Consider the following 16,846-nt stretch of genomic DNA (forward strand, 5'->3'; position numbering starts at 1 on the left):
ACCTGGCTGGCCACAGCAGTCCTTCCAATTGCTTCCTCTCTGGCCCCTAAAGTCTACTTTCTACATAATACTTTCTAGCCAGAGTTACTTCTTTTAACCTTTTATCATAAAAAATTTATTAATATATAAATATAGACAGCATGAAGAATGAATCATGTAACTTGATCAGTGATCTACTCCTGGCCAATCTCGTTTCATATCTAGACCCATCATCTACCCATCCTTACCTTATACTGAAGCAAATCAGACATTCTCCATAAACATTTCATAAGTACCTCTAAAAGATATGGACTTAGAAAAATAACAATAAAACATTATCTCACCAAAATATAACAATAATTCCTTAAAATCAAATATCTAATCACAGACATCTAATTTTTTAAATAGTGTGACTGTCCACACTGTGAGATCAGTCTCTTCAGTCTCTTTTCATCTACAGGCTACCTTTCCATTTCTAATTCTTTTTCTTATAAATTATTTGAAAAAGCTGAGTCATTTGGTCTAATTATTTCCCACAGACATAAATTTTGATGACTGTGTCCTCGTGGTGTCTCATCATGTCCTTCCATTCTCTGTTCTACCTTTATATTAGCGGTTGGATTTAGAAGTGTGGTTAATTTTAGCTTTGAATTCTTTTTTTTCACAAAACGACTTCATGGCTAATGGTATGGTCTTCCAGCAGACTACATCTACTATCTGTTTTTTTTATTTTTTCAGATATTAGAAAAACTACATGGAAAATTAATAAAAGATTATAAAATCCTAATATTCTAATCCTATCACTCCTCCTTCATACATTATCTCAAATAATTCTACAAGAAGAATTTCTTCTCCTCTACTCTTTTGTTACCCAATAGTACAGTTCACATTGGAAAGGCAGGACACATGATTTATCCTTGCGCTTTCTTTAATAGCTTTTAGAAAAACGAATTTGTTCCCTAGCATCCTCTAATTGTGGCCAAATAGCTTATTTATTATTATTAGAAACGTATGGACTTTTAAACATATTTTATGTGTCAGTGTAATATTAAGATGTAAATTAGATCATGACTTTCCTGTTCTAAATCCTCCAACAGCTTCCTGCTTTTTTGTTCTAACACAATTCAGAGTTCTTACTATGGCCTCCAAGGCTCTGCATAATCTGATCCAACCCCAATCACCTCTGAACTTCATTTTCTACCACTCTCTCCTCCTAATTCATTTGTTAGAATAGACTGACCAGTGGTGGTTTCTGAACATCGCCAAATAACTTCCAGTGCAGGGCTGTGCATGTGCTGTTCCCTCCACTTGGTATACTCTTCCATGTCATTCACTTTTTCATTTCATTTTCACTTTTCTTATCAACAGGCCTTTTTTTAGCCAGCTTATCTAAAATAGACTCCACTTCATCACTCAATACCCCATTACCTATTTTATTTTTACTTCATGGCACTTACTTCTACCTGATACTGTATTAGCCATTATTTTTGTCTATTATCTCCCCAAATAGAATATAAGTCCCTTGAAAACAGAAGTTTATTTCTCATGTTCACTGTTAGCTGCCCATTGCATACAGGTATAACCTGCTGAATGATCATCTATTAGCAAGGATAAAGATGGAGTTGGGGAAATAGTCTCCCTACCCTATAGAACTGACATGTAGAGCTCTCTAAGAAATCACAGAACTGCATCTTCAAGTCATACATTTCAGTGACTTTACAAACACAGTCATTATTGGCTACAGCAGTCAAAATGGTCAGGCATTTTTTTCTTGGTAAAGTGAAAATAACACTTCAAGGAATCAAAACCCTAAAGTTTCAGCCATAGTTCTAACGTTTGTTTACTGACTGTGTTGCTTTGGGGAAAGTCACCTCGATCTCAGCTTCCTTTTATGAGGGTGGGAAAACTGTATTATCTACCTCATGGAGTTACCATAAGGAAAAAAAATGATTCAATGTTGGTAAGTGCAATCTAAATGTAACCCATTTGAAGAGTAATATACAGGTAATTAACACATTTAAAGAGTAATGTAAGATACAACAGTACCACAGGTGATTCCAAGGAATACACTCCTTCCTGATTTCTATGTTCTACCCAGCTTCATGTTTTATCTGCCCCCTGCTCAGATATACAGAAGCAAGCAATGGTAGAAGGACACTTCCCCTGATGCTTCCAAAACATCCATATAGTCAGCATTTTTGAAAGTTCACCAGGGACTGACCACAGCAAATACTAAGATCTCTTTTGAGGAGGAAGCATCATACCATCAAAAAATCACTAGAATGAGAGACTAAAGCTTTAGCTCTGGACATTGTATATTTATCCTCGAGCTTCTTGACTTGGAGAAATGGGGACAACCAATATGGGCTCCAGATGTCACCCCAGTGCTATGCTGCTGATGTGGTTACCCCTACCCTTTAGGGCTAGGAGTACTGGGTTGGTTAGATTAAAAAAAAAAAAAGAAAGCCTTATTGAGATATAACTGATATACAAAGAACTATACATGTTCATTACATACAATTTGATGAGTTTGGGATTTGAGTTAGATTTCTCTCCTAAGATCTAAATCTTTGTCATTATCCACTCTGGCCAAGGAGTTTTCAAGACTTAAAACCCCCCACTTATACTACATGGCAGATGGTACTTGTCTGTTTTTAGAAATGATCCTTGTAGCCTGGATTTGTGAATCACTAATGGGTCCAGGCCAGGATGATTATCCTTTGCAAGGTCTTTGGGTCATTTACAGAGATAAATTTATAAATATCCATCTAGAGAGATACCTCACAGGCAAATGATAGAAAATAAAACCTCTCTAGATTACTTTTTTTTCCTGACTAGGAGGAGTCAGGAAGTCAAGGTACAAACTCTTCTGTTGATAAATCATGCTCTGGAAGCAGGCTGGTGCCTGTGTTCTAATAATGAGAGTCGATATCTTGCTGTCTCAGGTTCCTGGATCTTGAACATTCATGCTTACATATCTGCTCTGAGATCTTTGACTCAAGTCTTTGACTTGCTCTTAGAAACACATACTTGCACTCTTTGATCTCTGCTGCTACCTCCTGTTTCTGGCCCTTTGTTTTGTTTATGATTCCACTGTAACCAAAGGCATCTGACCCATATCCTTTCCAGGCCTGAGCTTAGACCTGCCTGGCTACCCTATTCTCAACCACCTGCCTTACTATCCCAGCCTTTTTGCTACCTAAAATATAGCATCCTGAAACCTTCCAGAATATATATATATATATATATATATATATATATATATATATATTTTAATTTTAAGTTAGAGGTAACAGTAACAAAAATAACCAAATTATCAGTTTTAGGGTTTTTTAAAATTTAATTTTTTTTTTTAGAGACAAGGTCTCATTCTGTCACCCAGGCTGGAATGAAGTGGTACAATCACGGCTCACTATGGCCTCAATTTCCTGGACGCAAGCTATCCTCCTGCCTCAGCTTCCCAAGTGGCTTGGCACCACAGGCTCCCTCCATCATGCCCGGCTGATTTTTCATATTTTGTAGAGATATGGTCTCACTATGTTACTCAGGCTGGCCTCAAGAGATCCTCCCGCCTTAGTTTCCCACCGTGTTGGGATTACAGGTATGAACCACTGTTCCCAGCCTAATTTTTAGTTTAAAGCTTGGAGCACAAATGCCCCAAGGAGGAACTGACAATGAACCATGCATGGAACCAGAAGGTGGGATGCCTACCTAAGTACGCTCTGCTTTGTTTACTCCTACTCACAAAGAAATATGACGCCTTCCTCTGTTTCATATGCTTCAATCTGTATTTAAGGCAAAGCTTCGCTAATCATGAACCTACTTTTAAATGGAAACAAAATTTTAGTGAGTTTTTTGTTTTACCATTTTTTCCTTAATCAGCTGAGCTACTCTCTTCTGGGATTGAGCTAATTTCTCTTTGGGATGAGACATACAGTCTATGGCCTCCTCCTCCTCTTTCGTTTCCTCTTCACTCTCCTCAGACCCACCAGTGGGAGACAACTCATCTGTTTGCTGATGAGCTGGGATCTCGGTTTGCTGTGACCTGTAGGTATGAGAGAGGCAGAGATTCAGGATTTAAATTTTGTCATCTCAAACAAGGTAAAATTGAAGGGCATAGCTGCTCTCCCATCCGGGGGATAGGGACATGCCTTCTAACATAAACTTCAAAGAATAAAGCCAGGCAGTAAACTCATGTCACCCTCAAAGCCTAGCATTAAGAGAGCAATGTGGTGGTTCAAATTAAGCTGATTTATAAAGTTGCAGCTCTGCTGCTTACTAACCACATGACCCTAACCAAGTTATTAATTTACCTCTCTGTAAAATGAGAATATGAATGCCTACTTGATGAGGGCATGGGATTAAATGAGATAATACTCATAAATCACTTAGCACAGTGTGTGGCATTTACCATGTGTTCTTTATTGTTACCTACTAGTATTAATTATCATTAGCTCCATGACAGGGCTTTTTCATCTACAAACAAGGGTGTTGGATTGGAGGATCCCTAAGAACACCTGTGTTCTGAACTTCTGATCGAAACAAGAAAAGAAAATGGATGTAATGAAATAAAGGAAAGGAAACCAACACTTTGAGGCTATACTTTGCATGTCTTCTTTCACATATCTTAAAAGCTTCAACGTGTGGTGGCCAAGAAATGAGGACATGGGTCCCACCAGAGAGAGGGAGGGAACCCCATAGTGCATCTAGTGCAGATTTGGAGGAGAAATATTCTTAGTTGTGTTAAAAAGAACTATATCCTAACATCACCAGAAAAATCAATAAAGTACTACAGAAGAAACAGAATTTTGAGATCTTAAGAGCAACAGTAGAAGCCGGGCGCGGTGGCTCAAGCCTGTAATCCCAGCACTTTGGGAGGCTGAGGCAGGTGGATGACGAGGTCGAGAGATCGAGACCATCCTGGTCAACATGGTGAAACCCCGTCTCTACTAAAAATACAAAAAATTAGCTGGGCATAGTGGCGCCTGCCTGTAATCCCAGCTACTCAGGAGGCTGAGGCAGGAGAATTGCCTGAACCCAGGAAGCGGAGGTTGTGGTGAGCCGAGATCGCGCCATTGCACTCCAGCCTGGGTAACAAGAGTGAAACTCCGTCTCAAAAAAAAAAAAAAAAAAAAGAGCAACAGTAGAAATTTTAAGCGTAAATAAGTCTCCCAAAGGACTCATCTATCTTTGTACTCACAAGAACTCAAAAGTTCAACCACTATGTAGTTTTAAAACTTTACCTTTCTTTTCTGCTAATTGCTTAAATAGTGAATGTTCAATGTTTAAATAAAAAAGAAAATTCAGAAAAGCACAAAAAGAAAATAACTGCCAAGTGTAATCTTTTACTCCAGGTTTCAAAAATGGCATGCTGATATCCTTTTAGATTCCTATTCTAATTAACTTATCAAGAGGAATGTGGGCAAACCAGGTTGTGTACATAGGAGAGCAACATTTCTTCAGGCCCAGGAGCAGGCAGGCTCGCCTTCTGCCCACAGACGAATGTGCTTTCAGTAGACAAGCTAACTTGATGGGACAGCCAGGGAAGGTTGGCTACACAACCCAATCAGAAGACAGGTGATACACTTCCTTTTCTCTGCCTGGTGAATTCCATACTCCTCCTTCAAGACACAAGTCAGATGTCATCACTCCTGGAAGGCTTTCATTAGAGTAGCAATAAAGGCAGCCTCCAAAGGGCTTTCAAAAATTTCCCCTAAACTGCTACTACACTGTGATTTTTTTTTACTGTTTTTATAATTTTAATTTTTTTTAATTGTTTTTTCTTTGGTTTGTTTCTGAGTCTTCTTTGCCTCCTGGCAAAGTAAACTCCACCAGGGCAGGGGCTGAGCCTCATTTGTTTCTGAAAACCTGATATCTGGCTCATAGTAAAAACAAATAATGGCCTATTAAATGATGAACAAATGAATGAGAAAAGAATGATCGGTCTTTAGAATGTTTGAAAAACATTGAGGAGAGAGGAAATCTGTGGCAAAAGATCATAAGTTGGCTGGCTCTGGGCATGCTAGCCTTGCTCTGCAAGGAGCAGTTTAAAAAAAAAGAGAATATACCTCAGTAGAAAATTTTGCTTAAGCTGCATATTTCAGAGACCTAGAGCAAAAGTTAAATCTACTGGAATCACCAAATAGATTGCAAATTATGGATATTAAAAATTATAAGCCTGAAACGTTTTAAATTAAGACTTGAATAATGTTAAGCTAAGAACAAAGAAAGCAAGTTTCAACCTCAGGGACTTCAAAGGAATGAGAAACATTGAGGTCTTGACAAATACTTTGAGAATGTAAATCCCTGAACTAGATTTGAACATCATGTTATAAAAGGTGACAAGGATGGCTGGAGAACCCTGACCAGTGAGACATCTCTAAGGATGGTCAGAATAAAAATAATAGGAGGTTGAATGAAAGGTCTGCCTTGCCAGGCTTATGACTTCTTCCATATGTTACCATCATAAATAGGAATTCTGATCAGTAATGTCCAATATAAATTATCTCATTATTTCCCAGATATTTTACTGTGAACTTAGCATTTTTGTGAACTTCAATTTTTATAGGCATATAATCCTTAACCACAAGATATTTTATGAATTTAAATTTATGGGAACAGTGGCTCACGCCTGTAATCCCAGCACTTTGGGAAATGGAGACGCATGGATCACTTGTGGTGAGGAGTTTGAGACCGGCCTGGCCAACATGGCAGAACCCTGTCTCTACTAAAAAATACCAAAATGAGCTACTCCAGAGGCTGAGGCATGAGAATGGCTTGAACCTAGGAGGCAGAGGTTGCAGTGAGCCAAGATCGTGCCAATGCACTCCATTCTGGGTGACAAAGCAAGACTCTGCCTCCAAAAAAAAAATTTACACTATCTAATATGGTAACCACTAGCCACATGTGGCTGGCTATCAAGCACATGAAATATTGCTAGTCTGAATTGAGATGTGCTGTCAATGTAAAATATACACTCTATTTTAAAGAGTATAAAAAGATAATAAAGTAATAATTTTAGCATATTTTGTATATATTGAAATAAAGAAAATATAGTATTGAAATTAAATTCATGTGTTTCGTTTCTTTAATGTGGGTAGCAGAAAATTTTAAATTACATATGTAGCTTGCATTATATTTCTTTTTTTTTTTTTTTGAGATGGAGTCTTGCTCTGTCGCCCAGGCTGGAGTACAATGGCACAATCTTGGCTTACTGCAACCTCTGCCTCCTGGGTTCAAGTGATTCTCCTGCCTCAGCTTCCTGAGTAGTTGGGATTACGGATGTGCGCCACTACGACCGGCTAATTTTTGTATTTTTAGTAGAGACAGGGTTTCACCATGTTGCTCAGGCTGGTCTTGAGCACCTCACCTTATGATCCACCTGCCTTGGCCTCCCAAAGTGCTGGGATTTCAGGTGTGAGCCACCGTGCCTGGCTGACTTGCATTATATTTCTATTTGATGGCACTGGTACAGAGCAATGGTTTGCAACTAAGGATGACTTTGCCCCCAGGGGAAATTTAACAATGTCTGGAGACATTTTTGCTTGTCACAACTGGAGTTAGCACTACTGGTATCTAGTGGATAGTGGCCAGGGATGCTGATAAAAATCTTATATAGGACAACCCTCCACAACAAAGTTATCCAACCCAAATGTCAATAGTACAGAGACAGAGAAACCCTGGTATAGAGAATGGTTAAAGAATGGACTCCAGCTGGACACGGTGGCTCATGCCTGTAATCTCAGCACTTTGGGAGGTTGAGGCAGGAAGATCTCTTGAGCCCAGGAGTTCAAGACCAACCTAGGCCACATCATGAGAATCCATCTCTACAAAAATTTAAAAATTCATCAGGTATGGTGGTGTATGCCTGTAGTCCCAGCTACTCGGAAGGCTAAGGTGGGAGGATTGCCTGAGCCCAAGAGGCTGATGCTGCAGTGAGCTGTGATTGTACCACTGCACTCCAGCCTGGCTGACAGAGCTAGACTGTCTCTAAAAACAAAAGAAAACAAGAATGAACTCTGGAGTCAGAATGCCCAGTTTAAATACCACTTACTAGCTATGCAACTTTGGGCAAACTGCCTATGTATCTCTTTGATTCACATTCAGCTATAAAATATGCCAGTAATAATACCTCCTTCACAGGGTTTGGGGAGATTAAATCAGCTAAGATGTTTAAGGTACTTAGAACAGAGCCTGGCACATAGTATGTGACAATATTAAAGTTTTATTTACTCTATTTCATAAAACTTAATTTTCTCATTAACTTTGTTATAGTTAAGTCGACACAACTTTGCCAATCTTGTCATAACTAATCTATTTTTATTTTTAAAAACTTTTAAAATTCCCTGAATTAAAAAAAATAAAGCAATCTTCTATTATGCTTAGGTTTTAAATACAAATAGGCATTAGAATAATCATTATTAAAGCACATCACAGAAATACAACCTTCTTTTTTTTTTTTGAGACAGGGTCTCTGTCACCCAGACTGAAGTGCAGTGGTGCGATTTCAGCTTGTCTCAACCTCCCCCTCCCGGATTCAAGTGATTCTCCTGCCTCAGCCTTCCCAGTAGCTGGGATTACAGGCGCTCCACTACCGCCTGAATAATTTCTGTATTTTCAGTAGAGACCAGGTTTCACCATGTTGGCCCGGCTGGTCGTGAACCCTTCTCTTTTATATAATGTTCATGCAAAGCTCCTCACCCAGGCTTGCCATAAGCAGGAGATTTAGTGTTTCAGACGAGTGAGTACCTGTGATGTTAAAATTCTATGATACTTACGAACGGAAGCAGAAACCCCAGTCGATATCATTGCTAACGGTTGGGATACGGATGGGGCTGGCTCGCATCTTCTTCCTACAAGAATCAGATAAGGTCAGCTTTGGGAGAAAAGGCTGGGTGTCTGTTCTGTTTTCCCCTCTGAGATACTATTAACATTAAACATTAACATTAAACTGCTCAAATATATAACCCATCCTAAATCCACAGACTACACATACTCAGATATGGAGACCGCTGGAAAACAGAAATTAAAGACATTTGCCAAATTAAATGTCTAAGTTAATTTCTTTCCCCCGATTTCAACTCTACCCTACTTCTCCAAAATCCCTGGCCTTAATGTCTCAAAGCAAGCATATTTATAGCTCATGGGTCATTGAAACTATGGTCACCTACTCAACTCAGATACTATTTTGGCAGGTCTGAGGGCAAGATGTATTTAAGCAAAGCAACCAGTGCTCGGTAATAAACGAAGCACAGCCAGTGTACTGGTTAATTCTGCTTTTTTCCCTGGAGCCATTTCACTAATAGGAGCTTCTAGTAAAGGGGTTAAAATTAACAAGGCAGGCACGGTGGCTCACAACTGTAATCTCAGCACTGTGGGAAGTCAGGTGGATCATCTGAGGTCAGGAGTTCGAGCCCAGCCTGGCTAATATGGTGAAACCCTGTCTCTAGGAAAAATACAAAAATTAGCCGGGCGTGGTGGTGGGTGCTGGTAGTTCCAGCTACTCGAGGCGGAGGCAGGAGAATAGAACCTGGGAGACGGAGGTTGCAGTGAGCCAAGATCGCGCCACCGCACTCCAGCCTGGGCGACAGAGCCAGACTCCGCCTCAAAATAAAATAATAAATAAAATTCATGTGTCTATTTTGCTTGTGGTTGTTAGATGATAGGGGAAACCTCTGAAGCACATGACGAAAAATGTGATTTGTAAATAACAGTATTTGTGAAATTCAGCCCTCAAGTAAGGCTGTCAGTCGCTTAAATCGAATCCAAATCGAAAGCAGTTGTTTACTGAACGTTAACATCCAAGTCGCCTCTCATTTCACCCTCCAGAATCACTCAGTCCTGCCCAGCCCTGAGTAGCTTTCTGACCCAGGCTCCAGAGCATCCCCTATCCGAAAATCAGAAGGGGAGACTCACTAATTTCTCTTTTTAACCTCCACTTTCAACAATATGCCCACAGCAAGGAGTTCTGATCTCTCAAACTCCCGGACTCTGCTCCTATGACGTTCCGCCTGGCGCCGAACACCCAACTCCGGCCCCCGTCTCCAGTACAAATCGCTACTCTCTTCCCGCAGTGGTTCGGCGGGAACTCCGCAAGCCCCGTCGCTGCGGGCCGAGCTCCGCCCAGTGCGGCGTGGGCTCCTTCCCTGACGGCGGTACCCCCACCGCGGACGCTCTAAGGGGGCGCGCGAGCGCGGGCGGCGCACCTGGCCCAGGGCGGGGAAGCCCGGCCCCGGAACCAGCGTCCCCGCTCCCTCGGCCGGGCCGCGCGGCTTCCTCGGGCTGCGTCGACCTCCTGACCCTGGCCGACCTCGGTCCGGGAGCCAAAGCGGTGCCTCGCGGAAACTCCACAGCCCGGGAGGTCCCCCGTTAGCTTCCGCAGCCCAGGTTCCGGCCGAGGACACAATCACGTTGCCACGGGAACGGAACGCTCCTGGGCCGCTGGGAGCGCCTGAAGCCCCGGCGCCAAGGGGCACTTCCGCTTCGGAGGATCCCAGTCGGCTCGGCCCTCGCGCAGTTCTTACCGCCCCCTCCGCCTTCCGGTCCCCGCAAGGCCTCGGGCTCGCCCCACAACGGGCGTCGGCGTGTTGTATCGCACGAGACCCTTACCCCTCCGAGGTGAAGGCGCGAGAGGAGATAACATTCCGTCCAACAGTGGAAGGGAGCGCCGGGCCCCACGACCCTACCAGTTTAAAGCCGCGAGGGGTGCGGGCTCATTCGGCGACGACCCCCGGCCGCGGTGCACCCCCACAGCAACTCGGGAGCTCTGATTCTCTGGACCCCAGAGGAAAGGCCCAGATACGGCTGTTGGCTGTGCTGGCACCGAGTGTGTTACCCAGTAAGATTGGAGCTAGGCATGGTTAGGAAAGCGGATTGCAGGAAGTGAGTGGGGTAAGAAATTGACTCCTAGATCTGCTAAGGGTTAGCTGTTCTGCGAGGGAGTCGGGCACATTTAGGACTTAGCCCTAAATTATGCGCCCATATCTTACCCTTTCGTTGGCCTGGAATACACAGAGTGTGTCATCCACACGGGGTGCAGAGGCAACTTGTGGCCATACCCAAACAAACAGCTCCAGCTCTTGCAGCGCTATGTTGAAGGATGTTATTTTGAACCGTGTCATAGACGAGGCCCCTAGCAAGTCAGGTTTGGAGTGAATGTGCCTCAGTTGTTTTCAGAAAAGAGCAGACTAGGTAGAGAGACAGAGAACACTGAGAATTTGAAAGATGGTATTTACATTTGGTGTTTGCTCTTTCCAGCTCTAGGATGGAAGTTTAATTGCCATTGATCGAAGACTTCCAAGAAGGGCTTTCTAGAGTTAGATTGGAGGAGTTATTTAAATGAGTTTGCTTGAATATCTCTTAAGTAAAATCTGTATGGTCTGTTAACTCAAGATTTAAATCTGTACCTTCAAGTTCTGTAGTAGCTTTCTACAATTTTGAAAAGATCCCCCCCTCATTCTTTTTCCTAAGAAAACTCTTAGCAGGGGACAATGATGACAGCAATGAACTTGATTTCAGAATGTCAGGGTTCTGATTTTGACGCTGTAGCCTGGGCTGAGTTACAACCAATGACTCCCAATGTTTTTGTCTGTATAGTGAAGGTATTTGTACCACTTGCTTTCTAAAGCTTCTTCTGGTTCCAGGTTTCTGTAAGGGGTAAACGATTTTTGTGACTCTATGAACAGCATCTAACATGTATGAGAGGAAAAAGGAAGAACCTGTTTCCTGTTCTCCAATATTTATTTCTCTTACTCCTTGTTAAGTTGGTCGTCAAATTGAAAGGTTTCAGTGTTCTTTCACTGTAGGAAATGGCTATGAGATTATAAGTATATTAAAGGTAATGTCTCTTTTCTAAACTTGCTTTTTCTGATAATTTTGAAAGGAAATAGAACCAGAACAGGCACTGAATTCCCATTCCTAAAGCCAGCACTCTGCTTTGGCCTCCATTTCATTAGCTCTAACCAGAAGCACGTTGCCTGCATCTGTAAAAGTTATAAATCAAAATGAAAGAACTTTGAAGACTTTTTTTTTTTTTTTTTTTTTTTTTTTTTGAGACAGTCTCACTCTGTGGCCCAGGCTGGAGTGCAGTGGTGCAATCTTGGCTCACTGCAACCTCTACCTCCCGGGTTCAGGTGATTCTCCTGCCTTCGCCTCCCCAGTAGCTGCGATTACAGGCGTGTGCACCACCATGCCTGGCTAATTTTTGTATTTTTAGTAGAGATGGGGGTTTCACCATGTTGACCAGGCTGGTCTCGAATTCCTGATCTCAGGTGATCTGCCCACCTCGACCTCTCAAAGTGCTTGGATTACAGGTGGGAGCCACTCTGTCAGCCAGAACTTTGAAGACTCTTGAAGTTCTGTGGTACTTTCTTTCCTTGCCATCCTAACCCTGTCCCCCAAATGTAAACTTTAGTTGTAGTGTATGCCCTTTTAGTTGTTCACTAACTCTGGAATGGAATCCCACTAATTTAAGTAGATAGTACTTTTCCACTGTGTATTCACATTCCCTCCCCTGATCTGGAGGCAGAGGAGGCAAGCATTGTTACTGCAGAAATTGCATAGAGGAAGCAGTATGGAGGGTGTTTACAGGCTCTTCCAATTCCAAATCAAATATGATTATTTCCAAACTATTCTAACCCCAGGAACTGCAATTTAAGACAAGGAAATACAAATAAACTTTGTCTTGGAACACATTTTTGTGGTCTCTCAAGAGAAGGTTAGATGCCTTGCTTCAGACCTCCTGAAGCATCCTGTCCACAATCTTATCATGACTCTCACATTATATTGGCACTTCTGTTTATTTGCAAGTTTCTCCAGTCTCCATACATCTATCCATCCACCCAGACAAAAATATTTGTTGAATACCTGCTATATGCCAGATAATGTTCTAAGCCATAGGAAAGCAAAGGTGAACAAATAAGATAATAATTCGCTTTTGAGGAATTTATATTCTACTAGGTGAAGGAAAACAGAGCTGCCAGTAAACATATGGTGTCTCTACAAGTTACAAAAAGGCACATAGCTTAGGGAGTATGCGGCAACATTGTATGAATTTGGAAAAAGCCTCTTCCTTCAGCCAGACTCAGGCCCCTGCTAAGGAGTACAGCTTTGGGAACAGAGAGTGGGCTGGATTTCAGGACTCACTCACTCCCTTAACCAGAAGAGTCACCTTAAGAATAAGTGATAAACAGTTATGGAGAAAAATAAAACCAGGCAAGGAATCTGGAAGATGATGTGGCCATGATGGGAGTGTAGTTAAACAGGGCCTCTCTGACAAGGTGGCATTGAGAAGAGACCCCAAATCATTCAGCAAAATGTGCAGATATCTAAGAGAAGAACATTCTAAGATGTTAACAGCAAGTGCAAAGGCCCTGAGGCAGGAGCAAGTTTAATGGATTCAAAGAACAGCAAAGGGCAGTAAAAATGAGGAAGGAAGAGACAAAAGACTGTGCCAGTAAAGTAGCAGGGCATCAGGTCATGGAGGGCGATCCATACATCTAAATATTCATCCACCCCATTCAGTGAATATGGAATACCTGTTAGGTAGCAGGCCCTGTTTGACCAGCTATGAGCTCCTTGTGAGCAGGAGCTGTTATCATTGAACCTTCAGCATTCAGCACAGTTCTTGGGATGGATATATCAGTGTTTGGGGAAAAAAAATTTAATAAACTACAAATCATCTTTAGGAACTTTGTGGAGATTTTGGTCTCCCTGTGTGTATCAGTTTCCTGTTGTTGCTGTAATAAGTCACCACAAACTCAGTGGCTTAACAAACCACAACTTTATCGTTGTATAATTCTGGAGGTTGGATATCTGAAATGGTTGTCACTGGGCTAAAGGCAAGAGGTCTGCAAGGGTGCCTCCTTCTGGGAGCTCAAGGAGAAAATGGTCTCTTACCTTTTCCAGCCTCTGGAGCTTGCCTACTACATTCCTTGATTTGTTCTCTTCATCTTCAAAGCTAGCAACAATGCAGCATCTTTAAATCTCTGACTCTTCTTTCCATTTTCAAAGACTCCTCTTGTTATACTGGGCCCACCAGGCTAATTTTTATTTAAAGATCAGCAGATTAGCAGCCTTAATTCTATCAGCAACCTTAATTCCTCCTTGTCATGTAATTCATTTCACAGGTTAGATTCACAAGTAACATATTCACAGCTTTTGAGGAGTAGGACATGGACATCTTTGGGAAGACGTATTCTGCCTACTAGCGTGTGTGACTTAAATGCATGGCTTTAAAAACGTCTGGAGGTGACACAGAAGGAGCCCTCTTCTGGCTGGTTAGCAGCTTACTTCATTTGATTGTGTCCTGCTCCTTTCTGTCCCTTACTGATATGGTTTTGTTGTGTTCCCACCCAAACCTTATCTTGAATTCCCATGCATTGTGGGAAGGACCTGGTGGGAGATAAAATGAATCATGAGGGTGGGTCTTTCCCCTGCTGTTTTTGTGATAGTGAATAAGTCTTATGAGAGCTAATGGTTTTTAAAATGGGAGTTTCAGCTGGGCATGGTGGCTCATGCCTGTAATCCGAGCACTTTGGGAGGCCGAGATGGGCATATCACCTAAGGTCAGGAGTTCAAGACCAGCCTAGCCAACATAGTAAAAAATCCTATCTCTACTAAAGATAAAAAAATTAGTTGGGTATGGTGGCGCGCACCTATAATCCCAGCTATTTGGGAGACTGAGGCAGGAAAATTGCTTGGACTTGGAAGGCAGAGGCAGTGAGCCAAGATGTCGCAACTGCACTCCAGCCTGGGTGACAGAGTGAGACTTTGTCTCAAAACAAAAAAAACGGGAGTTGCCATGCACAAGCTCTCTCGGCCTGCTGCTATCCATGTAAGACATGACTTGCTCCTCCTTGCTTTCCACCATGACTGTGAGGCCTCTCCAGCCATGTGAAACTGTAAGTCCATTAAACCTTTCTTTTGTAAATTTCCCAGTCTTGGGTATTTTTTTTTTTTTTTTTTTTTTTTTTGAGACGGAGTTTTGCTCTTGTTACCCAGGCTGGAGTGCAATGGCGCGATCTTAACTCACCGCAACCTCCACCTCCTGGGTTCAGGCAATTCTCCTGCCTCAGCCTCCTGAGTAGCTGGGATTACAGGCACGTGCCACCATGCCCAGCTAATTTTTGTGTTTTTAGTAGAGACGGTGTTTCACCATGTTGGCCAGGATGGTTTCGATCTCTTGACCTCGTGATCCACCTGCCTCAGCCTCCCAAAGTGCTGGGATTACAGGCGTGAGCCACCGCACCCAGCCTCTTGGGTATGTTTTTATCAGCAGCAGGAAAACAGATTAATACACTTACGTATCCTCCACTTTATAATCTGGTACATCCACTTATGGTTCTTGAATATGTTGTTTCTTCCCATTTAAGAGCCTGCTTTATAGTAAGTGTAAGGGTTATTGCTGAGTTTAAAATGAGGAAACAGGCCAGTATAGGAAAATTAAATGTCAATTTATTCAGCTCTGGGCAAGGTTCTCTGGTCCCGGGGAAAGGGGGCCAGAGAAGTCCTGCTGACTTCCTGAGGTGTGGGGTTTTTATGGCTAGGAGGACCGAGCAACAGCTGGGTGCTCTGATTGGGTCCAGGGGAGCGGGATTGAGACGGGGTGGGCCGCTATTGGTTGATGGGTTGTTGGGCAGGTTTTCCAGTAGGAGAGCCGGCCAGGGTTGCATTAGCCAGAGCCTTCCAGGGGAGCCATGCAGCAGAGCTAGGTGCTGAGTGCAGAGTCTGGTGTCGGGTGCAGAGGTGGGTGTGTCCAGCCTCCCGACAAGGCAACCAGCCTTACAGTAAGTATGCAGGAATATCTTTTTGCTTCCCTCCTACTCACCTCATAGGGGATTTACTCCTCAAATAAGCCTTTCCATCTACTGGAACCCACAGTGATTATTCCCTTGCCCAGCTACTATGGCTCATTCAGCCCTTGTTCTTTTGTTTCTCAAATATGCCACACAGTCCCATAATGCTTGACAAATCTTTGCCCTGAGGTGCTGAACAGAAATTGCTACTCTTGTGAATGTCCTGGTTCCTTGGTCTGTGGCTTTTTCCAGCTCACTCTTGGCCTTGCTGTCTGCTTCTTAAATGCTCAAAAAATGACTCCCCATTTTGTTGGATAACATTTCTACTACTGTCAGCACCCAACATTCTTATTATGACACATTGCAAGAGGTTGTGCTTCAACGTGTTCGGGGAGTGTATTCCCCACACAGCATCTCGTGGTTATCCTAAGACAGTGGGTTTAATTACATTTATATATATATATATATATATATATATATATATATATATATATATAATTGCACTTTAGGTTCTGGGGTACATGTGAAGAACATGCAGGATTGTTGCACAGGTACATACATGGCAATGTGGTTTGCTGCCTCCATCCCCATCATCTATATCTGGCATTTTCCCCTATGTTATCCCTTCCTAACTCCCTATCCTCCACTGTCCCTCCCCTAGTTCTCCCTAGCAGACCCCAGTGTGTGATGCTTCCCTCCCTGTGTCCATGTGTTCTCATTGTTCAATACTCGCCTATGAGTGAGAACATGTGGTGTTTGATTTTCTGTTCTTGTATCAGTTTGCTGAGAATGATGGTTTCCAGGTTCATTCATGTCCCTACAAAGGACACACACTCATCATTTTTTATGGCTGCATAGCATTCCATGGTGTATATGTGCCACATTTTCCCTGTCTAGTCTATCATTGATGGGCATTTGGGTTGGTACAAGGTCTTTGCTATTGTAAACAGTGCTGCAGTGAACATACATGTGCATGCGTCTTTATAATAGAATGATTTATAATCCTTTGGATATATACCTAGTAATATATTGGGATTGCTGGGTCAAATGGAACTTCTATTTTTAGGTCCTTG

At 42.4% G+C, this 16,846-nt stretch overlaps 2 protein-coding genes across 3 annotated transcripts in view; one reads left to right on the forward strand and one right to left on the reverse strand.

The window, feature by feature from the left end:
* TTC23L (tetratricopeptide repeat domain 23 like) overlaps nt 1-10,268 on the reverse strand; it is a 59,847-nt gene extending 49,579 nt beyond the window's left edge. Inside the window, exons 1-3 of one of the 2 annotated variants that reach the window (XM_010336686.3) lie at nt 9,895-10,164; nt 8,757-8,831; nt 3,844-4,024 (exon numbers count right to left, since the gene is read on the reverse strand). In XM_010336686.3, coding sequence (XP_010334988.2) covers nt 3,844-4,024; nt 8,757-8,824 — 249 coding nt within the window. In that variant the 5' untranslated portion in view covers nt 8,825-8,831; nt 9,895-10,164. Of the gene's footprint in view, nt 1-3,843; nt 4,025-8,756; nt 8,832-9,894; nt 10,165-10,184 lie in introns of those variants that run through there. The other variant, XM_010336685.3, reaches the window with a different exon arrangement.
* Nucleotides 9,978-12,001, forward strand: LOC141585418 (uncharacterized). The gene is made up of 2 exons (XM_074404750.1): nt 9,978-10,070; nt 10,159-12,001. Exons 1-2 carry the CDS (start codon nt 9,978-9,980, stop codon nt 10,840-10,842), a joined length of 777 nt encoding a protein of 258 aa, XP_074260851.1. The 3' UTR covers nt 10,843-12,001.
* Nucleotides 12,002-16,846: the final 4,845 nt, after the last annotated feature.

The sequence above is a fragment of the Saimiri boliviensis genome, chromosome 1 (assembly GCF_048565385.1).
Source record: "Saimiri boliviensis isolate mSaiBol1 chromosome 1, mSaiBol1.pri, whole genome shotgun sequence".
Classification (NCBI taxonomy): domain Eukaryota; kingdom Metazoa; phylum Chordata; class Mammalia; order Primates; family Cebidae; genus Saimiri; species Saimiri boliviensis.